The following is a 26,471-nucleotide window of genomic DNA, read 5'->3' on the forward strand; positions in this document are numbered from 1 at the left end:
TCGAGAGAGAGATATACATATAATATATATGTTCATCATTGAGTACGAGACAAGGCTAACTAGTACGAGTGTCTTGCGGGCAGTAACTAGTGCTCCCTCTACCCCCAGTATAGCATGGCATAGCAGGTCGGTAGGTCTGGAAAAAGCCCCGAGTATCTCTCCGAACTTCCAGAACAAGTTAAAAAAAAATCAACGCACAAAAAAGTCCTCCATGTACATAAGTAATATGTATGACAATACCAGAGCGAGTCGCGAGACTCTTTTCAAAACATTCCTTTCTTTAATACGTCAAATCGCCAAAAGTCAATTTCGCTGCCCAGATTTTCACTTGTAACCCCGTATTTTGCATCGCATTCCCAGTGTTGGCAGTGGGATTAGAAAAGCACAACGAAAATCCACGTCTTCAGATATTCCCTCCTGTTCCCCCGAGAGAAGTGCCCGGACCAATTTTGTAGGATTAGACATGCCTTGATCATTATATTTTGACAGTCCGGAAATCCAGACGTTGTCCAATATGACTATGAAGACGTGGGTGCTTAGAATAGACAATGTATCGTAATCGTGCAGTAAGTAAAATCAAAATTGGTATGGCCAACATGTTGATGTTTGATCCAAAAGAAATCAATATAAAGCGTGGTGTGATTGATTGGAAAAGAAATAGTGGAAGCGAGTCCCTGAGTAAGACATTGCGAACGTTGAAAAGTTGTGGATGCAGTGTCCAACCTCCATCGGTTCACTCATTCTCTCTCAAAACATGCCACCTTCCTGGTGTAATCCCAAAGAGGTCGCACTTCGATTGGGAAATACTTGAACAGCAGGGCTGCGAAGCTGTTCGCGTCCGAATTCCGCCATCATGGCCTGATTTCGAGCTCGCGCAGCCATGCCTCCTCCTTCACTACTGATCTTCCTCAGCCTATTGCGCTGACGGGGTGGAGGACGCTGCTGGTCAACATAGGGAGCTTGACTTGCAGGCTCCGCAAGCATAGGTGAATTTGTCATCCGAGGACTTGGAAACGCATCAGATTTCTCTGACATGGTATTGCCTCGACGACGTGGATTCATAGCTGGAACTGGCGGAGTCGCAATCTGACCCGGTCGAGGGCTGATGGGTAGTCCAACGAGAGGGACGGACGATGTGCTTGAGATGAATGTTGGCTCAGAAATCATACCTTTCGTGATTGACTTTTTGCGGGCGGAAAACCCAGTCGGGCGACCTTCCACGCCCGGGGTAGTACGTCCTGTTGGAGGAGGATGCATTTGCACCACAGGGGAGGGTAGAGCTGAGACGACAGCAGACTGAGGCCCAGCGAAGCCAGGAGACATTGCTGGCTGGAACGGACTCATCGGTGAATGGGGGAACGGAGGACGGGGAGATGGTCTGGGTGCACCAGTGAGCATTGGACTGGCTCCCAGCGTTGGCGTATTTCCCATGGTTGGAGTGGCTGATCGACTATCGAAGTAGTCCGATGGGGGAGGACGGCGATTCGACATGGCAGAAGAAGATCGTTCATAATCACGGTTTTCCATAGGAGGTCCGTGTGGATGGACTGGAGGTGGGCCACGGGCTCGTCTCTGGTCCCACTGTGGAGGTGGGCGCTGATGAGGGCCACCTTGTCTACCATATTCTGCTTGATGGTAAGGAGGCTCATTTCTGTCGCGACCCATTCTACTTCGAGAACGCTCACCAGTCTCAGACTCAGCTCGGTGGCGTGGTGGGGGTCTGCCATTAGGAGTGGCAGATCGTTGTCTGGAGCGTTCAAAGTCTTCTTGTGAGCTGTGCATGTGCATCTGGGGAGCTGGTCGCCCATATCCTGGAGTACGCCGTCCATTTTGAGGTTCGAATTCAGCCGGTCGTTGTCTTGGAGGGTCAAATTCCGAAGGTCGTTGTCTTGGAGAATCAAACTCATTGGGTCGATGCCTTGGAGTGTACTGGTTACTGTGGTCGTCATAAGACTGGTCGAAACGGTAATCACCTCTCACGCTCATATTTGGAGACCTCCCAGGCATATCCATGCGGGGAGTGTTGTTACCCATACCGAGCATTTTCATGGCCTTTGGTTGAGGATCATTACTGCGCGGTACCAATGATGTTTTGCTTGATTTTTGCCGTAAAGTATGCAGAGCATTTGTTGCTGGATTCTGACGATCGCCCCTCTGAGGTCCAGGACTTTTCGATCGCTTTTCGCCTTCCGGAGCGCCCTTGAAGCGTTCTTGGATCCCTCTAGCGCGCTCGGCAAGCTTATCACCAAATTCCTTCTGGGTCTCTGTGCTCTCTCCACGTTGATGGCCTTGCATGGTATCAGGATGCCACGGCCTGGCAACATTTTCGTCATGTTGAGCAGGTGCATCATTCCCAAGAATTTGCTGGGCTTTGCTCGTAGCCTGATTTCGGTGCGAGATTGCTTGACCCAGTATCTGCTGTGCTTTCTGAGACATTGTTGGAGCACTATCAGCCGGTGTATAGTCTGCAGGGCCTCGTTGAGTGCGATGAGCATTATCAAACTCCCATGGATCGCTGTGTGTGCTTTCAGGGGGGTTGATGGTACGAGCGGTGGAAGCAATGGAAGTCTCTCGTTGTCGGAAGGGATCTGGACCATGGTCGGCATGTTGAGAGCGCATAGGGGATGGTGGCATGAATGAAGATCGATCACTATCGTTCCTCAGATGCGTTCGGATCATTCCGCTCAGGCCCAAGCCAGCAGTTGGTCCCAATGTTGGTGAGTCGAATTGTTTTGTTGGGGAAGACTGATGAAGCGAATCAGATGTATCTGGAGTATCGTGGACAATGGAAGGCGAAGATGTATCAGCGGAAGCATTCGAAGCAGGCCGTGCGATTCTTGATGGAGCGGGCATTTGGTCTCCAAATATGAATGCTTGGGAATTATCGCGCAATGCTGGGTGGACTTCCATAGGTGCTAGACGGGGTGGTGGCTCATACCGACCCAACATGGGGCTGTCTACATCTTCGTCCTCATCGCTACCATCAAAGGTATTGAAAAATGTGCCTCGAGAGGCAGGCTGATCTGCCATGGCTTTTGCAGACTGTGTGGTTGGAGGCTGCTGGGTATTGATCTGTACACCCTTCGAAGCTTGGAGAGCAGAATACTCCTCGTTCTGGCGTTGAATAAAAGCATCGACATGTGAGGTGACCTGAGCTGCATGTGTAGAGGCGGCTGATTGCGCCCGTGACCGTGTTTTGACCGAAGCACCACTGGAACTTTGACCGTGTAAAGAGCTTTTGAGGCTGGGGGACGATGGGCTTCTAGGACGGGTTATAGGTGTTTCATACCGGTCTGAAATTGCTTCATTCACTGGACGACTTGGGTATGAAGGCGACAGTGGCGCTCCGTGCATTTGAAGCTGTCTCTGTTGGAACTGTTGTTCATCAAATTGTTGACGGGGTCTATTAAATAGGCCTAGAGCGGTGGCCTTGCCATGATCCTTGGGTTGAAGGCTTTGGATATAGACGTCACTTCCCACGTCCTGAGCTGTGGAGGTGGGCATATTGTATTTTCGTGGATGGTGGTTAGACTGCTTCAGGCCGAAATCGAGAGACGCAAGACTCTCGTTTTGTGTGCTTGGTGGTGGTGGACTTAGCGCTCGAGGGGTGCCTGAAGCGAAGGAAGCATTGTCACCACCAAACTTATCCGTCAAGTTTGTCGCACTTCTTGACTGAGGTAACGCTCTTTGGATTATAGGAGAGTTCGGAAGAGGTGGTTGGTTTACGTGGTCATTGAAAGGAAAGCCCCTGCGTGACTCTGACGAGAAATTTCGCTTCAACAAACTTTCCTCACTGCCAAAATCTGAGGCATTCGTGCGCGAATTGAAGCCCCCACTCATGTTGCTTTGCCTCAAAGCAGGAGAGTCTGAAGTCACTGATGTAGCTGCGGTTGAAGTACGACGATTTGAAGGACCGGATGCAGTTGAGGAGGCGGTTCCTCGGCTCTTGCTGAAACCCGTCGAAGGAGTGTTGACGACGCTGCTATTATCGTGTTCATCTGTTTCAGAGCTCATGGCACGCTCGCGAGATTCCTCTCTCGTTTTGGCGCGATATTGCTGGTAAGGGGAGGAGGGTATGTCCTTTTGATAGACATGCTTACTGCTTGCCATTGGAGTCACTTCGTCGCCAAGTTCTCCATTGGAGGAAGTGGCAGTTGGAACACGATACATCTTTTGTCGACCTCCAAAGAGGTTATTGCTCTCTGTCGGTCTTGATCTGTTCAAGAGACTACTGTTATCATCGCTAGCATAATTGCCAACCTCGGAAAAGGACAGCGACCTTTCAGGCTCTGCAAAAGGGGGGCGATATGGTAGCCGAATTGACTCAGTCTCGGAAATTTCGGTGAGGGGGTTGTGCGCAAATAAATTCAAGCGCGAAGCACGCTTGGGAAACAAGACACTATCGTCACTTGCTTTGCCCAGCTTTGTATTTGGGTCATCTTGCTCCCGAAGCATACTAAAGCGAGCCGACAGCCCTGGCATCAACAGGCTCGTTCGGAAATCGTTGGTTTCGGGCAGGACGGTGGTGAGGTCAACCTCAATCTTGGGTTCTACCGCGTGCTTTTGTTTGCGTTTAAGACTTCGAGACATCTTGGATGGAGCTGGGGCATCGACGGGTTGGGCTGGAGGAATGATGTAGGTATCATCCTTGGCCTTTCCCTTCTTCTTGAAGACGTTCATTTTGGCGAGTAGGAGCCAAATCACAGAAAGAAAAGAGCGTAAGTGTACGGAACTGTGGGCATAGTTAGCATTGCTCTCTGGCAAGTAGGATGGTTGGAACACTGACTGGACTAAAAGAGTGACTTTGGTGCAGTGGATGCGAGTTACAATCCTGCCATGGATGAGGAGAGTATGATCGAAGGGTTTGCTCAGTGCTATTGTTCACAAATCGCAGCCTTCCCAGCAATGCACTCGACGTATGGATCTCAAGGCACAGCCTCGTCAAAGAAGGATAGTGTTGAGAAAGCGTGTCGGGTTCTCCAGTGGTGGTGACAAGTGGCTAGGTAATAATGAGAATGCGGCTTCGTGTAGTGACACCCCTTCGACTTTAGATCCCTTTCCGATCGACGAGGAATCTATGGCGTCCGGGTGGAGACAGATCTGAGACGATGATGCCGCAGAAAGGCGAAAGCGGCTGTTTGAAAGCTGCGAGACTGGTAACGAGCGTGATGGACGAAAGGCGTCGACGTGAATAGCAAGAGCGACCGTGGTGTTGTAAAGGAGTGTTGGTCAACGACTCACGAGGGGGTCGAGGTGGAAGGGTGCGTGTTATCGTGCGTGAGCATGAGGTACGAGTAGGCAATGGCAGACGTTGAGATTGGTGATCAAGTGAGCCCACTCGTGCACGCGAACAAGGACCAGGCGGACAGAGGATATGCAGGTAGGCTGGGATGCGGTGACAGAGGTGAGGAAGGACGGTTTCCGGTAGAATGGAGGTTGGCACGTCGTTTCGTAGATCTTGCGAGGACTACGAGGCACGGAGTTGTGAAGTTTCCGGGATGTGATGTCAAGGTGGCTCGAGAGCCTTGGGTGTCAGAAAAGAATGGAGATGGATGCTGGACCGGCAGACAAGGCGAACAAGCGAAAAGAAAGATAGAGAACTCGGTTCTCTTGACACGACTGACAGCTCTGGGGGAGACGAGGGAAAGGGAATGTGAATGCTCTGAGAACGAGGAGGTGCAAAGTGTCGCAGTAGTACGGAGTACGGAGTCGTAGTGGACTCGAGCAAACTTGAAATGAAGAGAGTTGATTGTGTTGAAACCCTGGTACCTGGCACTGGTTCCTGGTACCTGAATGCCCACCTGCCAGGTTCACGCGTGCGGATGGAGAACAAGATTAACACGCTTTGGCAGCAGTGACGGGGGGCCGGGGCCGGGGCCGGGGTGGCTCAGAGGGCTGAGGCGACAAGTTCCAACAGGGTTAGTGAAGTACGAAGTAGTAGGGATCACTGATCAGTGGACACGGGCAAAGGTGGAATCCAACGTGCCGGCCGTTTGAGAAATTCGGAGAGAATTGTGTGGGCACTGGGCGGTCGAGAACGAGACAATCAAACAAACAAGAGACGTGGAGCTGACACCTGAAGAGAGTTGGAGTTTAAGATGGGGGAGCCAGGAGACAGGCGTCGAAGGTTCAATAGCCGGGGGTTGAATACTACAAAGTACGAGGACAAGATCGAGGTCACACAAGGTCTCAAAGGTGAAGCATTATTGGGGATGACGAGAAGTGACTTGTTGGACCATCACAGTGTTGGTCGCACGGTTGTTGGAGCAATCAAGAAACAGAAACGGGCTGGGCAAGGATGGAGATAGGCACTGGGACATAGCAGGTAAGCGGCGGAAGCGGAAACGGATGAGAGAAGCAGAGATGGAAGGACAGATGGCGGCTTTTGGTGGCTAGGATAGCGTGTCGCAGAATTGGGCCATCAACATGAGTTGGAATTATTCAGTACTCGTAGGGACCGACTCGGAGTCCTCGCAAAAGAAATGTTGAAAAATGGGAATGGGAATGGGAATGGGAATGGGAATGGGAATGGGAATGGGAATTGCAAACACAGTCACGAGTGCTCATTCATTCATCGCACCTTCCCAAGTTCCAGTTGTCAATTTTGGCAGGTTCCTTCCCTGTCGAAGATCCCGCGACTACTCCCTCGTACCTTCCCTCCCATAACGCGGCTTCCTGCATAAACTTACACATCGCTCTTGCACTTCTGAGACTGTATTCCAGACCAAGCAGCACCCACCGCGTCCCAATACATCCCTTGTTCAGCTGCAGAGTTTGATTCCTTTCTGGCCATGGACCTCACGATATCTTCCTTCATTGGTCTGGTCCTATTCTCAAATGTCGCTACAGATTGCCTGGTGCCCGTAATGACTGATCTGCTAAGGTACAAAGTCCTTGGATACTACTCGTAAGGCCTTTCTTTCCCAAAAGACACCAACTCTAACAATTGCCCCTTCAAATTCTTCTGTCTCGTGCCCTCCTGATCCAGACGCACCCTCGCTTACCACCTAACAACGCCTGCTCAGATCGATGGTCCCGTAGCCGGCTCGTCGGAATGCCGCTTCGAGCACAAGGCTTACAGGGGCCAAGGTTATTTTCGTGGTCCCTTCGGAGGAAATGCCACCATTCACACGCTGCAGATGGTCTCCCAACAAACGGCTCAAACGACCGTGTTTCAGTGGCGCTGCCGGCGCTTCGGGAGGACCCTTGAGGCTGGGCCATGGCTTCACCTTTAACCCAATCAGTCCATCTTATCAGCTTATACCCCTGAACCGCGAAATTACCGGATCCATCCATCTGATTGTCCTACCTTACTGCGTAAGGCCGCAGAAGCTGGATATCCGTACTCGCATTTGATCAGACTCTGATCTCGATCCTTGGTGGTCAACTATTGGACACTAGAGGAAAATCCTGTTCGAATTTTTTACCTTGTTACTGATTGGATCATTCGTTCGAAATACTAACTCTTTTCCTTCGAACCATGCGCGCCGTACTGGACCACTTCAATCCCTATTATTCATATCATAGCGGAGGGCGAACTGAAATCAGTCCCCGATGACTGGCATGAACCGTGGCCGTCTCGCACTCGAGATTACTCATACTCCGAGGGAACCCCGGGGACAGTGTCGCGGTTCTGACACCCAGTTTTCGCGAATGCAAGGTTGATGTTCACGACAAAAGGTCACCCACGTCATCCTTGGCGAGCTAGAGTGCACTATCGCATCGAACAAATTTCCTTTGACTTCAATTCTCGGCAGCCTGGTATTCCAGTGCTTACGTGCTGACGTAACGTAGTAAACATTTCTCATCGTCCAACGCGTGAAACGCGTCTGAGGACTGGCCCAATCTTAGGAAACATAAACATGAAAGCGGCAGCTCGTTGTTAGCGTGTCCAGTGCTCCTCCCACGCGTCTTGTCTCCTGGGTAGCTCAGCCTGATGAGGAGGCAATCTGATTGCAAATTGCTTTTCAACGTCAGATAGTATCAAACGGAGTATCATCCACTACGACTGGTCCCCCGCTTTCATTCTGCTACTCGTAAGTCAAGATCTTCATCGTGTCAATCAGCGATTGTTTTCTCTCGGAACTTCTTCCCTGCCCGTCGGATATCAACCTACCTTGGCTCTGGGCTCTTATCAGTTTGCAAGCCACTCTGGGGTCCAGAGACTGGTTTCTGAGCGCGACGAGTTTAGGTTTCAGGATGACATGGATCCTGGCTTCAGCCAAACTCCTCACAATTAGCATCCGTACCTAGATACATGTGCCTCAGAAGTCACCAAGCAGCACCATCATCAGAGCATACCACATCGTGCACCAATGCAGATGCAACAGTATGGATATATGTGCCAGAAGAGCTTGATGGCACAACAACGGTGCAAAGAAAAAGTTCTTTGGAGCTCGCCGATTAAGACTATGTTTGGACTTTTTCAAAATTCGATTCTCAAGTGTTTCGATGCTGCACCATGTTCTCAACACACGACATTCTTCATCGCTATACCCACAAGGGCCCAACACGCGCGGAAGTGAGACTAGCACAACGCCCTGTTCGGCTGATACTGCCGACATCGATATCGCATCGATTATCCAAGATTACCAGTTAAGCTGCTTGTCCATGTAGAAATGGGCCATACGGAAAGCACCATGATTGCAATCTCCAAATAAGCCTCATGTCATGCCGCTGTCACGGAGAAAGACCATCGAAACTCTCCGGGCTCTCATGCAAGGGACAGCCATTTAGACTTTGGGGCAATGGAGCTTCTCATTTCCACGCGTCTGAACTACGCCATACCCCTCCAACAAACGAGCACTACCCCGCACAATCTTTTGATTAATGATTGTTTCTGAAATTTAATTTAACAGCCACGATATCCTGAATGGGCAGAGTTCACGACGCGCTCAACTGGCAATATTGGCAGCTTGGAACTGACGCGCTTTTGCCACAGGATTTCACAATCCCACCAATTTACTCCATAGCATGGCCTAGTCGCCCGCCTGGGTAGCAGACTTGGCTCTGACGGAGCGATTCTCGGATTGGGGAACACGTGCGGCTCAGCTTTCCAGGAATCGAATGTGAGATTGCTTGAGCGGCAGGGCCGGAAATGTAAGTTCACTTACCGGTTATCTCATCCGATATCGTAAATAATGAGCTAGGTGAATGTGCATTTCACCCCTCATAGCAAGCATGAAGAGATCCCGTTATCTCAATCGAAGACCGTGCAATTTCCACGGGTTTCTGCCCCAGGGGGCGATGGTCCATAGCCCAAAGGGCAGTAGGTATCCAAAGAGCATATTGAGATCCTCGAACGCCTGCAGAGCGTGTGACCGTGACGTGCGTCTCTCGAAAAGGTAAAAGTACACGCGTGAACCGATCTCTTGCCTTTGAAGCACGAGGAGCACGCTTTCCACATGTGTGTTCAGGTATAGTCCAAAGCAAGCTACCAGCTACCGGCGCGAGGGAACCGCTCTACTACCGAAGATGTAGATTAAGCATCACACCAATCCGGACACAGACTCTCTACATACCCAACAGAACCATCCTCCTGGAAAATCCTCAGGGGAAAGTCCAGACAAGGTTTGTCACATATCCCCAAAGATTCGCTCCAAAGGTAACAACAGGATATCATCCTCCATTATGAGTGGATATTCCACCGTGAAGGAACAGGAACAGGAACACTCACCATCTCTACTCGTACACTGTGGCAAGAAGTGCACTGTTTCACGCCCGCGCCGCCCACAGGTATGAATATCATTATATGCGGATCCTCGCAGCAGCGACCTCCTTCCGTGCGTACCTGGACTGCTCAAGACCATTTGGTCTCATGTAAGCAAGGAATAGTTGATCACGGCCCCAATGGACAAGACTCCATCCATCCAGCAGATCGGTTCGCGTCAAGGTCTGTGACATGTGCTTGCTTTTCCACGGAGACGAATGATCACGGGGCTCGGATCTCCATCCTCCCAGGGGACGCCGACCACAAGGCTCTACAGGTTGCGCTTAGGCGGATATCACAGAGAATCTAAACACATACAGTGTGGACATCGGGCATTCACTAGTCACGCATACTAGATAACAATACGAGGGCAACGTGAGTGAGAAGCATTATTCATTCGTCAGCGGTTATGCAATATTCATGTTCGGCGTCGGCTTAGTAGTGCAGTGCCTAGGCTATCAACATTTGTTGGTCTTTCACTCAGACTGGGGTGCCGATTATTCAAAGCGCGACACATTCATGGCACGAACTAGAGGTATTGAAAACATCTTGTGGACATGAAGCCAGAATAGACCACATTTGAACTCGATTCGACTGGGCCCAACACACCACAACATTGTTGCGATCAGCTCTTGATGTCCTCGTCGGCGTTGTAGAGCTCCTCTGTCGGGATCTCATACTTGGCGGACTTGCGAGCTGTGACGCCCTGTTGGAACTGTTGGGGTTTATCTTGATCAGCACAAGGTCGTGGTAAACGCTCTTCGATATGCATCGGATTGACTTACCATGAAATCCAATTCTCCGAACGTCCTGTCTTTGGTCTCGAAAAGACGGAAGTAGCCCCAGACAAAAGTCAATGTGGCGAGTCCGGCCCAGAAGAAAGCCTGCAGTTAGAGAGAGTTGATCAGTAAAGCTATTCCAAAATCATTTTGCTGTCTGAATTTTTGAACGTACAGTCTTGCCCTTGGCGTCCCAAGCTCCAGGAGAGATCAACTGTGGCTGAAGCAGCCCACCGCAGATGATGTTTCCAACGTAGTAGGTGCTTCGTGCGAGCACGACGGTTTGTGTTCGCAATCGGGTCGAGCCCACTTCGGCGACCAGGACATAGATGATCGGGCCCACCGACATGGAGTAGGCGCCCAACCAGACGATACACAGGATGGATTGCGCCCAAGCCAGGTTCAGATTTTGCTTTGGCAAGGCGAGGAATCCGATGGTCCAGAGGATGGCCACCAGCGAGGCAAAGCCGTAGAGCCAGATGGTGCGACGGCCGAGTTTGTAGATGTACGCCCACGAGATGATGGTGCCCACGAACGCGATGCCCGTTCCTCCCAAGGCGATGCCGTACGCTGCGCTGGCGCTGATGCCGGTCTGTTGGAAGAAGAAAGAGCCGCTGTAGCAGAGAGCGCCGCCGTTGGTGATCTGAGAGAGAAATCCCATGCAGGCGATCTCGGTTCGGCGGCGGTTGGTGCCCCTGAAAGCGTCCCAGAGTTGCACGCCTTTTTGTTCTTGGATTTCAAGCTTGTTGGTGTGGACCATCATGGCAAGTGTTGCATCGATGTCGCCGTGGTGATCCGGTTGAGTCAATCTCTGAAGTGATCTTTTTGCATCCTCAATGCGATCGTTTCGCACGAAGTACCACGGGCTCTCTGGGGCAAGCCACGCTGCAATAAAGAGAGGGACGGGCCAAACCCACTGAACAGCAAAGGGGATCTTGTAACTCCATTGGGTCTCGTTGTTCACGAGACCCTTGAGAACACCCGCTGAAATGAATTGACCAATGCACCAGCAAAGATTGACATATGCCGTAAGATATGCTCGAATTGCCAAGGGCGTAACTTCTGCTGCATAACTAGGTCCTGTAGGGGTTTCAGGTGAGCAGCGAACGTTCAATTTCATGGACTAGCTTACCTGTGGTGGCAAAGACTCCCCATGGAATGCCACAGAGAAACTGTCCCACAAGCATAACCTCGATCGAGGGGGCGAAGAATACGATGAATATGAAACCAGTCAAGAGAGCCAGGGTGACCATAAGCACCTTGCGGTGGCCCCATTTCGAAGTGGCCCATCCATTCAGTAACGCACCGATGATGTTGGCTAGCGCCCCAAGGCAATTGAACTTCTGCTGCCAGTTGGCAGAGATTTGGTACTGACTTTTCTCGTTGAGGTATTCACCATACTTGTTCCGAAAGCTGGGATAGCCGAAGAAAGAGCCGAGCAAAGTAACGTCATAACCTTCCATGATGACAGTGGTCGATATCACTGGCCGAGAGTCAGTTCCAGTACAGATCATACCGGCATGGAATCTTGTTCTTCTACTTACAGACAGACCAGAATGCCGCACGCTTGTGAGCCTTGAGGCCCTGCCAGACTCCCATGCTATGCTCCTGTGCTGCACCTTCCAAGGCACCACCAGCCAGCGATGCATCATGGAGGTTCGCATTTTTGAGGTGGGAGAGCCCGCCATAAGCTTCCAGGTGGATCGGGTCGACGGTTTTATCGGTAGCCATCTCTGCCCCAAAGTGACGTGAGGTTATGCCTGATAGAGGCTCTGGAACTCCTGTGAGGTTGTGAGGTTGTGAAGACCAACAAAATCAAGGGGCGAATCATCCTTATATCAACCCCAGTGGGCGTCCCCAGGGAGTTCGGTGAGCTTCTCTGGCGGGGGCATCTTGAAGGGGTAACTTCGTGAGGATCAATCATTAAGGTCTGAATCTGGATCCAAGCATGCATGCATGGCTAGGCCGCTCTGTGTGGTGTGGTACCACGTTGATAGCGAACCTCTTCCCATAGCGATATAATTCCTTCGGAACGTCCCCAATCGCCCGATTATTGAGGCTAATTCGAGCGCCACACGGGTAATTTGAAGAATAACTGTGAATGAAAGGAAGGATGAGAATACGCACAGAATTCCGTGGTTTGAGGAAGATTTCTCTGGCAGAAGTATTGCTTGAGTTGGAATCTCGATCACATTATGCCGGCCTAGACACCGGGGGATTTCCTAAAGGGCGATGACCAGCGGCGGAATACGACCTGACCCTTGCGTGATAGCCGGCTGGAGGCTTCGCTTGAGGTCAAGTGCAGATGGAGTTGTGGGCGAATCCCATGGGGTCCCCAGCTTGTTTAGGGCTAGGTTGCTCTTTTGATGCATACCTCGTGCCTAGGTAACTGAACGGGCATTTCCTCATGTGCAGTCTGGTTAGTTCCAAAGTTTGGTTATTTGGTCACTCAGCATGTCGCCACAGATGATACCGTGCTTACTTAGTATTTGCTCGGAATCCACAGCAACTTCTAGTCAGTGTAAAAAGGACGGAAATAGGCATGAAGATGACCAGTTGTCCGAATCAGAACTTGAGCAATCGCAACAGATTTCTGATTGAATCGGTAGGGCAAGTGTAACTTCGGTAGGCCTTGCCGTTAGCGATGCAAGAAAATGCCACTCCCACATACTCGTATATACCGATACAGGTACCCTCGTACGGCTTTACGGAGGAAGGGTACCTAGGTAGCTGCAGTCTGCATCTCGTATGATGAATCGCCGATTATCAAGACACAAATTGGGCCCGGAGGAAGATTAGCTCCGCGGCATAGTTTCTGCTTGCCTTAATCACACTACTCGGACGAGCAGAGGATTATCCATGGAAGAATTCCAACCAACACACCTCGATTGTACTCATTGATTTTAGTCCAATTTTGGCACGGGTTGACACTCCTCCGCGCCTCATTTAACCTAGCACGTTACAGAAGATCAGAGCCTCTTGCCTTAAATCAACGTGGAACTTAACTAGCCTCGTCATCGTCAGCAAACCTATTTCCAAGCATCCGAGTACGCCTGTTCCTACCGACGGTCACCCTACACTTTGATTTGTCGGATTGGTGAGTTTGCAGGATTTCAGCATTTCCGTGGATGAAAGGATTCGTTCGGACTCAGCACTTGAGAGTGATATTCGTCTGAGCACGTTTTAAGGCATGGCGATAAATTTAACGGAATAGTTTAAAGAAACAATTTAATGGAAACTTCCACCACGAAATAAGTGGTAGGCTTCTTTGATACTGAAGTATGGACGTCATTCATGTCAATCTAGCTTGACATGTGGTTAAGGGAGGCAATCCATTCCTAAAGTTACAAAATCTCATACGCGCGAGAAATGTATGTTATTATTCGTTCAGCAGTATGCAATTCAATGTGACCCAACTTGTCCCAGCCATACTGCATATTTACGGTAGACGACCTTCAAGTCAACAGATATCCCCCCTCAGTCTTTATCACTTGGCCAGTAATGAAAGTGTCGCGCATAAGGTACAAGTACGCCTCAGCTGTATCTTCGGGTTTCCCACACTTCCCCAGCAAACTCTTACTACCAAACATGGCTACCAATTCCTTGTTCCTGGCCGCATCATCACCAGCCATGTGGTATAGATATTCCGTATCTATCGCCCCAGGAGCAACCAGGTTGCACCTCAGTGGCGCCAGATCGACCGCGAGCCCCCTAACCATAGCCTCCTTTGCATTATTCCACCCGACCAATGCACTCCAACCTGGTGGTGGCTTCGTGCTACTGATGCCTCCCGTGAAAGTGATGCTGGACGCGCTGCTGCGTTGAATATAGTGTGGTGCCAGTTTAGCAAGCATCAGTTGGCCTATGAAACGAACCTGGCCATATTGCTGGGCCTGTGCTGCTGTCACATTGGCGATTTTCTCGACCGCCAATGTGTCACCAGCTGTGCTCACGATATGATCGAGCGTATGCTTGCCTGCACCCGTTGCGAAGTCAAGGAGTGTTCTCAATGCGGCTTCGACATCGGAACTTGCCAGATCCACCACATGTCCGGAAATGCGGTCGTTCGCGTCTGGGTAGGTCGTGATCAGACGTGTAATTGTTTTGTCAATTTTCGGTTGCCTCGAGCTAGCCACCGTAACAACGGCTCCAAGTTCAACGCATGCTTCTGCGACGCTGAAGCCAATGCCAGATGTGCCACCAATAACAAGAACGCGTTTGCCAGCAAGCTTGTTGCTATACTTAAGAGCCATCATGAAATAGGTTGCAGAAATTCGAGACTTGTTCTCTCTCGAGCAAGAGGATACAAGACGATCTTCGATGTCCTCATAGAAGTCTCCCAGTCTTTCCTGATTTTGACATACCCAATCCTGTGATTATATCGCTCCGAACCCCGATGGGGCCTTAACTTCCTACCGAGGTTCCTGACAAGGCTGAACGATAACCAGGCGACGTGAGTATCGCGAAAGAGAAGCACTCGGGATCGGTCAACGGGCGAAGAAATCGTCCGTCCGTCAGGGCTCCGTTTCGATTTCCCTTTCAAGATATCGTGCGGCCTTGTTACAACCTCGGCCCAGCAATTGAGAGTGGTAGACGCCCTGGACTTCCCTGCAGGTTGGCTTGAACATGGACGGAGTGCTTGAAATATTGCTACTCAGGCTTGAAATCGCGAGAAGGCAACTAACTACTAGTAACCTGAGGATGGATATTTACGCGGACACGTGCTTGACACACAATTCAGAGTGTGGTGTTCACAATGTGATTGCCATAGCCCATACATAAAAACAGCCTTTGTTCGTGGCTGGGCAACTCAAAGACCCACAATGCAGACATGGGTTCAGCTCAATTATAGTAGTTCAGCCCGTGGCCACATTATGTTAGTTACTGCTTCACAATTTCCATAAATCTCCAGTGTCTACCCCTTCAGTTGGCAACAGCTGTTGCCATATGTGGGTCAGCGAATCGATACCAATTCGCTTTAGAATCTCGAAATTGGCATATCTTCTCCTTGGACCAATTTCTCCAGCTGGAACCGGACCACTCTTTCCATCCGGGCCGATACAGTAGACCATATCAGGAGTCCAGGGTTCGTCACCGTTGATGAAATCAATCCATTTTCCACGGAGCAGCCGTCCGGCATTTCTTGTGGCATCGTTTACCTCTGCGTCGTAGCCGCCAAATGCGGCCAGAAGATCAACGGCGTGATGAGCGACCGAATAACCGAGGGTCGGCCACGGTCCGAAGGGGTTTACCTCATCATAGTGGCATAGGTACACTTTCTTTTTGACTGGCTGGAGCTGGCCCCAAATTTCCTGTGTCCACAGGGCGTAGCGAGCATCGTTGACGAAGTCAGTAGCCATTGTAACGCACTGGGCATGGCCGGCCTGCGTCGCATCCAGACCGTAGGCGCTCATGAGGGTCGTGTAATCTGACCCTGAAAGGCCCTTGAACGCGTTCAAAATTTCTGCTTTCGTGCTTTGGCGCAGTCGATGCTCGTAAGGGATTCCCTCATCTCTACAATCACTGAGTAGTACAGCCTCCACGTTGCCAAATACTCGTAGGTCGTTTTTCCAGTCGCCGAGTGGAGCATCAAACATCCACCAACTGTAGAATTTAGCTTCTTCGAATATTTTCACAATGGCGTGGACGGGCGCTTTGCGGAGTAAGTCACCCTCTTTGGCAGAGATGTTTGACATGGTGCCTTTCGATTCACCCGAGCTTAAGCGATGCTCGATATAACGTAACAGTTTGAGACCGCGATCTCGAGTCTGCGGAGCTGTGAGATATAACGAACCAGATGCCATAATCACTCGTTTGGGGCCGATGCCCATAGCGAGGAGACCATGGGTATAGATAGCACCTGCTGATTGACCACCAATTGTGATATTTTCCTGAGTACGTCAACGAAGGTGTTTTTCCCAGCGAGCAGTACTACCATCTCGACCTACCGGATCTCCACCAAATAGACTGATATATTTTTGCACCCAATTCACTGCAGTTGCCTGATCCTGCAAATCCAAGTTTATGTTGACACCTTCCGGGTCAGCAAAACCAAATATGTTGAGCCTGTAATTGATTGTGACAAGGATAATCGGCTTCCTCATCTCGATTGACTGAGCGACCAGAGGGCCAGTATCACCAAGCCGATGCTGGGCAGATGGGAATGATACCGACTGACCCCCACCGTGAATCCATAGGTATAATGGCCATCGCGATTTGGAGTCCGTTACAGGGGTGGTTATATTGAGGTTGCAACACGTGAACTCGTCTTCTTCTATCATTGCGGCTTGCTGGTTCGACGTGGGTAAACACATACTGCCTTCCATTGGGAAGGCTGGTTGCGGGCATCGTGGACCGTACTGCCTGAAGGTCAGCCCTTGTTTCTGCCAATTCGTGTCAAGAGTTGGCTTTGCAAATCGATCTGAGATTGTAGCATACGAGATCCCTCGATAATGATGGACCTTCCCACCGAATCGGGAGTCTCTTACACCATAGATCTCAGGGTTCATTTTTTGAAGACTACTGCGCCCTCAACACTACCTATTGCTGTATAACTGTAGCTTCTATGACACAAAAAGACATCTCAAACAATGCGTTCTTGTCAGTCTCTTTTCGTCGCAGCAGTGGCAAGATAACATTGGTAAGAGACTTGATCCAGGCTTAGAGTAGTTTACGCCATACCTCGGAGAAACACCTCAGCTGCTGTCCCGAGACTCGGTACACGGCAACTCGGTCAGTAGCTCTGGTTCTGTTTGCAAAATAACCAGTGGCGCAGAGCAGTCACACGGAATTTTGACATTCTGAGCCGTGTCTCGCCCATTTGAGCATCAACTATAGTATTTCACTATTTGAAACAACGTAGAAATGGCAGTCCTTGATCATGCCTCAAAGGTCAAGTTACATTGGTATTGGGCTGGAAACTTGAAGAACCTGGGCGCCGTTCAAAAGACATGAATTGTGCGTCATTCAAAGACAATCTCTTCCTGCAACAATCGTCCGCCAACTCCAGAACGAGGCTCCATGGTAGAGGTAGGCTTGGTACCTTCTTGGAATTTTTAGTATCCAAGATGGAGTTTGCCAGGAGATCGTGCCTTATCACCTAACACTGAGCTCCAGTGGCCATATACATGGCATTCACATGAACGAAAGCTTGAGATGGCTCGGCCCTCGGCCACAGCTATCCACGGGATAAGGTATGCCATGACTTCAAGGCACTCCTCGGTCACCGGAGACTCGTGATCTCTTAGGGCCTCCAATTGTGGCTCGTGGGAGTTACAGCGTAAATTATGATATCTTATGATATCTTGGGCAGGAAAGCAAGACAAATAATGCCATAAACCTATTCGTGATTGTGACAAGTTGCAATATTATGGCCGATTTCATCATCAAACTGAAGCCTGCAGAGCCTCAAGGCCGCAAAATCTTGGAGACAGAGCGCGCACGATCTGATTTGAACGTCAATCAGTTGGCGCATCATCTCTTACATCGTGATAACTTCCTGGATAGACAGGAAAGGGTGTTGGCAATCATTGAGAAGAACCCGCTCTTCTCCAAAACAACCAATCTAAATCTTTCAAGGCCTGAACGGTATCATGTCGGTCTCGCACGTGCAAAGGAAGTGCGACGCCTTGCACGACGTGAGGGATGGAGTGCCGAGGACTACACAATGGCAAATTATCTTCTCGACGAAGTCTCGCCCTATTCTCTGTCCGACAGCATGTTTACAGTCTCATTGCAGCAGCAATGTGATGAGCAACAACGAACACAGTGGCTCGGGAAGGCCGAAAACTGGGAAATCACTGGCTGCTATGCTCAAACAGAACTTGGACATGGGAGTAATGTCCGACAAATTGAGTGCCAGGCAAGGTGGAATCCTGAAACGAAGGACTTCACCATCCATAGTCCTACTTTGACAGCTTCGAAGTGGTGGATTGGCAGTTTAGGTCGGACAGCCGACCACGCCGTAGTGGTGGCACAGCTCTTGATTCCTAGTTCGACAGGGAAGATGCAATCATACGGGCCACATCAGTTTATCGTTCAAATTCGACATCTTCAAACTCGCAAACCGCTCAATGGAGTTGCGATTGGGGATATCGGGCCCAAATATGGTTATGCGTCCATGGATAATGGCTACATTCTTTTTGACCATTTCCGAGTTCCCCGGACTTCATTGTTGGCTAAATACTCGAAGGTGGACAAGAATGGGAAGTACACCAGATCTCAAAGTTCGGCAACAGTATATGGCTCAATGACATACGCCCGGGCATACCTCATTGGTCAGGCTGCGTTAGTACTTGCACGCGCAGTCACCGTCGCCGTCCGCTATACACTCATCAGACGTCAATTCAGCGACCGAGATTCCGCCTCCACGAACACGGCGGAGGAGGCTGTACTGAACTATTCCACAGTTCAGATCAGGGTTTTACCATTACTTGCAACAACCTATGCGCTACACTACACGGCTGAGATGGTGAAGGACGCTTTTCAAAACGTGAGAGCACAGATTGACAAGGACAACGATTTCTCCAAATTGGCAGAGATGCATGCCATGTCATCCGGCTTGAAATCGCTCTGCACGAGTCTTGCAGCGAATGGAATCGAAACATGTCGCCGTGCTCTTGGGGGCCACGGGTTTGGTGGCCGTAGTGGTTTGATTCCACTGAACGCAAATTACCTGAACAAGCCCACGGTCGAAGGGGATAATTGGATGATCACACAGCAAACGGCAAGCTACCTCATAAAACGGATGCAGACGTGTATCGAAACTCCCACCATGACCCCGGTAGATAAAGTGGACATCACGTTTCTACAATTTCTCACCACAAGTAGTCGTCGACGATCTCTCGATCTAATAGCATATGGACCTGATGATTTGGTGGCTGCCTTTCAATACCGCGCAAGCTATTTGGCTCACAAAGCCTACCAGCTGCGCATCATGCAAAAGTTCTCTTGGAACGACATGCTCATTGAATTGCATCACTTGAGCAACGCTCACTGCGAATTCCTGCTTGTCCAGAGTTTCCACGATGCGCTTCAGCAGCCTTTCCCACCACTTGATGCTGCAACACACCGTACAATGCAGCAGCTATTCATGCTCTTCGCTCTCTTTACTTTGCAGGATAATTCTTCAGACTTCATAGCCATGGAAATTTTGAAGCCTTCACAGCTTGACACGTTGAAGACGGAAATACGACAGTTAATGCAAACAATACGGATTCATGCTGCCCGACTGGTCGATGCCTGGAGTATCCCTGACTATCTTTTGGACAGTGCTCTTGGAAGATATGATGGCGAAGTCTATCCCGACTTGTTCAAGTCTGCTCACGAGCGAAACCCACTGAATGCAGAGGTCTTCAACAGTGATTATCGGAGCGAAGAGATCATCTGGGGAGAAGGGGAGGAGCATGCTCGACGGAGAATTTTAGCGCTCGTGCAGGGCACTCCTAGCCTTGAGAATACCGAGATTGGCTCACTCAAGGCGAATCTATGAGACAACAGATAGTGTGGCGAGGAGGAGAAGTAGGAGACTTAGGTGACTGGAAGCCAATGCTGCATATCGCCACATGGTGAGCTCAGTCAATGGTCCTTTGAAGAAGCGTTTGAAACATTGGTAGCCAAAGACTGGCCTGTTTGCGAATTGTTTTGGCATTCTCCCATCACAAGGAGTTGAATCTCGTTTGTCATTCTAACTTGGTAATTAACTTCCCTTGATTGCCTCCATCAAACAACCTCAACCAGATTTTTGGAATGTCTTCAACTATACCAGTAACAACAGTGTCTTGAATCCCATCATTCGCAGTGAGAATATCACTCTCCAGCATCGCCTGAATGAACTGCTCTCGCTTCGCTTCATCGTTGGAGAAATCATGCACGACAAAACCCCTCAAGTTCAGCCTCATCGTGATCAACTGTGGGAAGTTCTTCAACAGAGTTGCGCTCGAGCTGTTGTAGATGGAGATGGCGCCGCACAAGGCTACCCGACCATACATGGCCATGTAGGAGAGCATACTGTCCAACATTTCACCTCCCACATTGTCGAAGAAGACGTCAATGAGTTTGTCCTCTGTCGCTTTCGCCAAGTCGTCACCAAATGTGGGACTTTTGTAGTTCAAACCTAACACAGCGGCGTTAAGAACTTCTCCTCCTGAATGGACTAACGTGAAAATGACTTACACAGATCAGCGCCGAGTTTCTCAACCCATCGGCATTTCTCATCAGTCCCCGCGATTCCAATAATCTTCCCAGCCTTGACGAGATGTTTGGCGATTCGAACGGCCATGCTCCCTGTTGCACCTGCAGCACCCGAGATAAGTATAGTCTCACCCTCTTTCGCCTGCACAATCTCGATCAACCCGTAGTAGGCGGTCATGCCGGTCAGTCCAAGGGTACCGACATGGAGGGTCATGTCCATTCCACCTGGCAAGGGCGAGAGAGGCCGGACGGAATCTGCATCGAGCACCCCATATGCAGACCAGCCTACTGGACCATAGCCCAGATCGCCTTCTTTGAAGCCTTTCGACGTGCTTCGTAGGACTTTGACTATTCCCCTAGCTCTCATAACCGAGCCAAACTCGATTGGCGGCACTATAACTCAGATGTTAACTGCTCCAACCATCGCCAACAAAGGTCGAGTGTAAAATGGAGACGAAACAGCGACTAGGGCGGAAACTGAACGCATAGTGGGGCTTACCATAATGACGCTTCGCTGAAACATCCAACGACATCCATGTCCGCTGTGCAGGATCGTTGCTGAGGTACAAGGCTTCGACCAGGACCTGATTGGGCTGGAGTTCGGGCAATGCCTTTGTCAGGAGTTCAAACGTCGCATCTTTCCCCGAATATGTTGGAAGACCCTGTGGTTTCCTTGCCATGACCCAGCATTTCGTCTCTGTCGGCACTGCCATGATGAGAAGAGGAGTTCTTGATGTGCTGGGGCAAGTCTTATGGTGAAAGAGCTTTAAAAGACAACGTAATTGGGAAGCCAGGATTTGGGACAGTGGATATGGACGGAAGCCTGGTGAAGTGAGATCACAGCGCAAATCAGACTCGGCGGAGTTTACTTCAGTGGCTTACACCGGTGATACGTCTGATATATAAATTTTTCTTTTCTAGATATATCTGCTCAATTATAACAGCATCTTTGTTCATTTCTAAGGCCTCAGAAGTGTGCAAGTGGCCGCGTTGTCCGAGGTCCCAAATACGGACAATGCGGGCATCCCATCCCGAGGCTTCTTAGCCACTTCTTGTGGATGAATGCTAATCAAGCAATTTTAGAGGAGACTTCCGACACTTCTGTAAGCTTTTCGATAGCATTGGACATCTACCAGATCATGTACTGAACAATTGGTTTCACTTCCTGGCCAGCTTAGCCTGTATATTCACAGCAAATCGACTTAAGGTGCGAGTGCGTTCCAGATTTGGAAACGTCCTTGTAGATAAATGTCTATCCGGCTCTCAGACTCAATCCCTCAGTGGCTCAACACTTCCCATTGTACACTTCCTAGAACGAACGACTGCCTCAAGAATTTTAACACTGATGAATAGGTGTCTGTCTGAGGCAGTGGCACCTTTTCTGGCGCATCATATGCCGATGTCATCTTATCCCAGGAATTTTTGCCCGATCCTAGGGGAGTGGGTGAGACATCACCTTTCGCCATTTTCTCGTGCACAAGCATGACCAACGCGTTGTTGAGCTCCCAGAAGAAGTCTGCGATCTCGTGACGTTCAGCTAGGACCTCTAATGCCTGGAAACAGATCGAAAGGTCATAGACCGAGCGTTTACAGCTCTGTACAGATGATTTCAGAAATACGCTGTTGATCGTCAAGGGAATGAATAACATCGTGATACTGCGACTATTAGCATCAAGTCCTTGATGCAAGACTCAATTGCAACCTAGCTACAAGTTACTAGATGGGCTTAGCAGTCAGACTTACGTGGAGAACGGCAGAAATTTGACTGCCTCTTGGCCAAGAAGATCACGAAGAATTCTGGTAGTCGATGCTGCTGATATCTGAAGAGCTTCTCGAGACGATTCTCTCATTCTAGCGGCCCATGGCGTAGTGCTGGACCTCTCAAAGTCTAAACTTATTTGATGGAGGTAAGAAATACCATATCTGAGTCCTCAGGGTCAGCTGTCAAGTTAGTGTGGCAGACAGAGCTAGGTCAAAACGTACTCATAGCAAAGATTCACGTACGCTGCGGTAGCCTGTAAGGAGGGCGGTAATACGGGACAAGTATCACTTGTGAGGAAGAGCCCGTCATAGCGAGCTCTCCATTCGACGAGCGAGCGTTCTACTTCCTCTAAAGCACCCATGACAGACCCTCGAAATGGGGTGAAGGTTGGGGTACCTTTCTGAGCAGCCCCTGGTTCAGAATCACGCCTTAGGATGAGCGGACAGAGCGGCGCAAGAGACCGGTGTAGATCGACAGATGCCACGAACACTTGTGCTAGCTTTTCTTTAATCGTTGCTGTAAGGAACCATGAGAATCGAAGATCGTCTTCCAAATCCATTATCGTGATACATGGTGGTTCGATTTGGGTCGTAGTAACTGAAGCATTCCGATGTGTTCCTATGAGTACGCGTTGTGCTCGGACCAGACAACAACACTGAAGTACTTTCCAACGACTAGATTTTCCTCCTTGAGACTGGTTGTCTGAGATTAAAGGGAGTTTCTCGGTTTTTTGAAGGAGGTGCTGGGCTCTGAGAGTCCATTTTTCATTCTCGAACATTCCGTCAGGGTATTTTCGACGTTGACTGAGCAGAAGACATATTCGAATCTGGTTCAAAAGATCACGCTCACAGCGCGCTTCATAGTGATACTAAAGAATCGCGGTATCAGTCTCCCTATAAACTAAAGCCTAACGTGATTGAGGTTTAGAGTTCAAAAACAGTTGGCTTACTGCGGCTCTGGCATGGAATGCATCACGCATGGCACGGATATCGGAGAAACCAGCTCCCTGTGCAACCTCGATTGTCGCAAACTAGAATACATTAGCGAGCGCTAACAATGAATGTTGTGGAAGAAGTTTTACCGCTGAACCAGCAAACATAATGGCATTGAATAGTGCCAAACTCATTGGTGGAATTTGCTCTCCTCCTTCGATATCATTTGGATGAGTTAGACGATACAGGTCCCATTCGCTCACGACAGGAAAGCTGGGATTGGCAAATTGAAAGTAGTCTCGAAGTAAGGACTCGATAGTCTCAGGTGCCAGAGAGATGTTCGTGGGTTTTAAGCGGGCATGCTGGCCATTATCGTGCTCGCACCAGTTCGCCACCCAGGAGAGTGGCGAAGTGTAGGTTCGGTTGGCGGGAGTAGCGTTGTGTGAGTGGACATCAGGTACGTATAAGCTCGGTAACTGGGTGAAGGCCTCAAAATCAACCAAGAAATTATCTTCTCCTGGGAAGTCGTGCAGGGCTTCAAGGAAAGTATCATCACTGGGATTTATTGTGAGATCCAAGGGTATTGTATCAGTACCACTAGCATCCCCCGGGAAAGTACGGTTCCCAGCCTCAGAGATCGAAGGCTGTAGGCCATTCTGAACAAGATCTTGGGTCGGATTCGACTCTGTTGTGTCCAAAGAGTTGAATTCTGAAGCGATAGAGCTATCTGGGCTCAATAACGGCGGTAAATCTGCATCCAAGCTGCTAACGTCACTCTGACGGGAGGGCAGGGGGCCATTGGTCTTGTTGAGATGCCTAGCATGACAAGAGAGGTCAGTGAGTAGTGAGAGCAAACGATATCTGCTGAAACATGCACCTTTTGTCAGGAACAAAGCATTTGACCTCGTCTAAAATGCAGTTGGTGCATGGGTTGGGCGATTGTAGTATCACATCGCAGCGCACCTTCCGTGCTCGGCATGACAAGCACGCTGGGGAACACAATCAGTTCTGCCTCCTTTCGGCACAGTGGTTTTCTCAAGCTGAAGCACTAACCCCTCGTTGCTCTCCGTGTGCGCTTTTTGACTCTGCGGCGCGGTATTGGCCCACTTGTGGCATCTTCCACGTTAGAGTGAGAGTCAAGCCTTGCACCCAACTCGTGTTGTTCGATACCAACCATCACGTCCTAATAAAATAGAAGAAACAAGGAGGTGTCTCAAGTTGTATACTCGTCGCGCAGTGGAATTCGAAAAAAGCAAGAGGAATACTTTGCAATGGAGTGTAAGGAGGAGCGCCCCGCATACATACCATCCTCCAGCATAAGCATTGCCCCGTCTTGCACTTAATAGTAAGCCACTTAGTCCAGAGCTGCCAGCCAGACGACACCTAGCAAGGACCCCACAGCTCGGGTCCCCGCCTTCCAACGATATATGGAGTGGAGGTGATGACCACCCGTCCGCTAGCGCTAGGCGGCGTAACTAGTTCACACAAGACAGGGGTGGTCGACGGTTAATGAGCTGAACTCTCTAAGTCACGGATCTTTTCAACGAATACTGGGTATCGTAATAGGCTTTGTGTGTAGATCCAGAATGTAGTATTGGCTAATTACGCTGTCGCCAACAGTGCGTTGTAGTCATTGTGATTGCTAGTTTGGAAGTAGCCAGATGTAAGATATCCAACTCAGTATTTTGGACGGGCGTAGGTACCGATTAGTACCCAGCCAGCTGGATGCTCAACTACCTGGTTGGCATTGGCGGCCTCGCCAATATCTCAGGCCTAATCTTCGTCCGACAATTTGAGCCGGCATTCCGTCCAGTAAATCGTGGGCACTCACCACCACCCCTCCCTCCAATCCCTTGTATCTCCTCCCACAGATCTCCGGCATAGCTGCGACTGAGACCGTTTAACCCGAATACTCGTAGGGAGTCTGAGTAGGTGTAGCGAAGAGTCCCTAGACCCTGGGGTTTGCCAACCACGCGTGTGGTCTGGGACCGACAACCGGTAACCGACAGACCGATACCGAGGTGCCAGGAGGGTGCCATCTGGCCCATTACCCATCCAGTTCACTTGTAGACCTGGGTCATGAATAGTTGTCGCACCACATGGTACCCCAAATATCGCCACGGTTCTGCGCAAACGGCCTGATGTGCCGATTATTGGCTTCTTGGCCATAGCCTCGTGGAAAGCTTCTTCTTGGTAATTCGATCGCCTCCGTTCCTGGACGTGTGAGCTCCAGATTATCACATCGAAATGTCTCCCCTAGCCTTCGAGCATTTGACTGTTTCCTCCTCGGATTCTGTGGTATATACGATTACGATGCGGAAACCGCCCGAAAACCGCATCACCGTTACATTTGCGCAGGCATTGATCTCAGCTTTGCGCTTCATTGAGAGGGAAATAGGACCTGGCAAGCCAGGATGCGTGATTCTCCAGGGCTCCGACACGAAGTTCTGGTGTACAGGCGTTGACATGGAGGAGAGTAGGCAGAACCCATTTGCCAGCACCGACGGATTCTATCCATTGGTAGCCACTCTCCTCGACTACCCACTCCCTACCATCGCCTTGCTGACGGGACACACGTTTGGCGGTGCCGGTCCATTGTCACTATCATGCGATTACAGAGTTATGAACTCCGAACGCGGCTTCTGGTGCATGCCACCAGTCAATCTCGGTCTGCATTTTGACGGAATCGGGGCGCTTGCCAGGTTGAAATTGCGGCCTCAGGTGGCGCGGAGGGTGTTACTCGAGGCATATCGATTCACTGGTGTGGAGGCATTGGAGGCCGGAATTGTGGATGAGATCGCTCCGCCGGATGAGATGCATGCGGCAGCGATACGACTTGCTCAGATACATGCTCCTCGTGCTGCTATGGGCGTGTATAGCCTCCTTAGGAATGAGCTATGGGGTGACGCACTAGAAAGGTTTAGGAGAGTTAGTTACGTTCATGGAAAGAGGCCCCATGCACCACCGAAGGCCAAAATATGACGGAGAATCCGCTTCGGACTGTCTACCTATCTAGATACCGGCAGAATCATGGATGCCTACATAGCTGTTTCGACTTAGTGTTCTCTTTTGATGCTGCCAGCTTGCTCGCCAAATTG

The 26,471-nt window shown here is 50.1% G+C and overlaps 8 protein-coding genes across 8 annotated transcripts; 2 read left to right on the forward strand and 6 right to left on the reverse strand.

The window, feature by feature from the left end:
- Nucleotides 1-747: 747 nt before the first annotated feature.
- LTR84_012777 (uncharacterized protein) lies at nt 748-4,680 on the reverse strand (the record flags this gene model as incomplete). Its single annotated transcript, XM_064856294.1, has 1 exon — nt 748-4,680. One exon carries the CDS (start codon nt 4,678-4,680, stop codon nt 748-750), a length of 3,933 nt encoding a protein of 1,310 aa, XP_064708194.1.
- A 5,654-nt stretch (nt 4,681-10,334) lies between these two features.
- LTR84_012778 (uncharacterized protein) lies at nt 10,335-12,219 on the reverse strand (the record flags this gene model as incomplete). Its single annotated transcript, XM_064856295.1, has 5 exons — nt 10,335-10,424; nt 10,495-10,593; nt 10,664-11,568; nt 11,621-11,971; nt 12,033-12,219. The coding sequence occupies 5 exons, from the start codon at nt 12,217-12,219 to the stop codon at nt 10,335-10,337; spliced, it is 1,632 nt and encodes a 543-aa protein (XP_064708195.1).
- Nucleotides 12,220-13,943: 1,724 nt separating this feature from the next.
- LTR84_012779 (uncharacterized protein) lies at nt 13,944-14,741 on the reverse strand (the record flags this gene model as incomplete). Its single annotated transcript, XM_064856296.1, has 1 exon — nt 13,944-14,741. The coding sequence occupies one exon, from the start codon at nt 14,739-14,741 to the stop codon at nt 13,944-13,946; it is 798 nt and encodes a 265-aa protein (XP_064708196.1).
- Nucleotides 14,742-15,377: 636 nt separating this feature from the next.
- On the reverse strand, nt 15,378-16,997 carry LTR84_012780 (uncharacterized protein; the record flags this gene model as incomplete). The annotated part of the gene is made up of 2 exons (XM_064856297.1): nt 15,378-16,379; nt 16,437-16,997. The coding sequence occupies 2 exons, from the start codon at nt 16,995-16,997 to the stop codon at nt 15,378-15,380; spliced, it is 1,563 nt and encodes a 520-aa protein (XP_064708197.1).
- An 860-nt stretch (nt 16,998-17,857) lies between these two features.
- Nucleotides 17,858-19,978, forward strand: LTR84_012781 (uncharacterized protein; the record flags this gene model as incomplete). The annotated part of the gene is made up of 1 exon (XM_064856298.1): nt 17,858-19,978. The coding sequence occupies one exon, from the start codon at nt 17,858-17,860 to the stop codon at nt 19,976-19,978; it is 2,121 nt and encodes a 706-aa protein (XP_064708198.1).
- A 190-nt stretch (nt 19,979-20,168) lies between these two features.
- Nucleotides 20,169-21,392, reverse strand: LTR84_012782 (uncharacterized protein; the record flags this gene model as incomplete). The annotated part of the gene is made up of 3 exons (XM_064856299.1): nt 20,169-20,602; nt 20,662-21,072; nt 21,179-21,392. The coding sequence occupies 3 exons, from the start codon at nt 21,390-21,392 to the stop codon at nt 20,169-20,171; spliced, it is 1,059 nt and encodes a 352-aa protein (XP_064708199.1).
- A 564-nt stretch (nt 21,393-21,956) lies between these two features.
- Nucleotides 21,957-24,489, reverse strand: LTR84_012783 (uncharacterized protein; the record flags this gene model as incomplete). Its single annotated transcript, XM_064856300.1, has 7 exons — nt 21,957-22,341; nt 22,423-22,602; nt 22,663-23,309; nt 23,391-23,471; nt 23,523-24,189; nt 24,337-24,362; nt 24,427-24,489. The coding sequence occupies 7 exons, from the start codon at nt 24,487-24,489 to the stop codon at nt 21,957-21,959; spliced, it is 2,049 nt and encodes a 682-aa protein (XP_064708200.1).
- A 1,131-nt stretch (nt 24,490-25,620) lies between these two features.
- On the forward strand, nt 25,621-26,355 carry LTR84_012784 (uncharacterized protein; the record flags this gene model as incomplete). The annotated part of the gene is made up of 1 exon (XM_064856301.1): nt 25,621-26,355. One exon carries the CDS (start codon nt 25,621-25,623, stop codon nt 26,353-26,355), a length of 735 nt encoding a protein of 244 aa, XP_064708201.1.
- Nucleotides 26,356-26,471: the final 116 nt, after the last annotated feature.

Source organism: Exophiala bonariae (assembly GCF_035927105.1).
Source record: "Exophiala bonariae strain CCFEE 5792 chromosome Unknown scaffold_8, whole genome shotgun sequence".
Taxonomy (NCBI): Eukaryota; Fungi; Ascomycota; class Eurotiomycetes; order Chaetothyriales; family Herpotrichiellaceae; genus Exophiala; species Exophiala bonariae.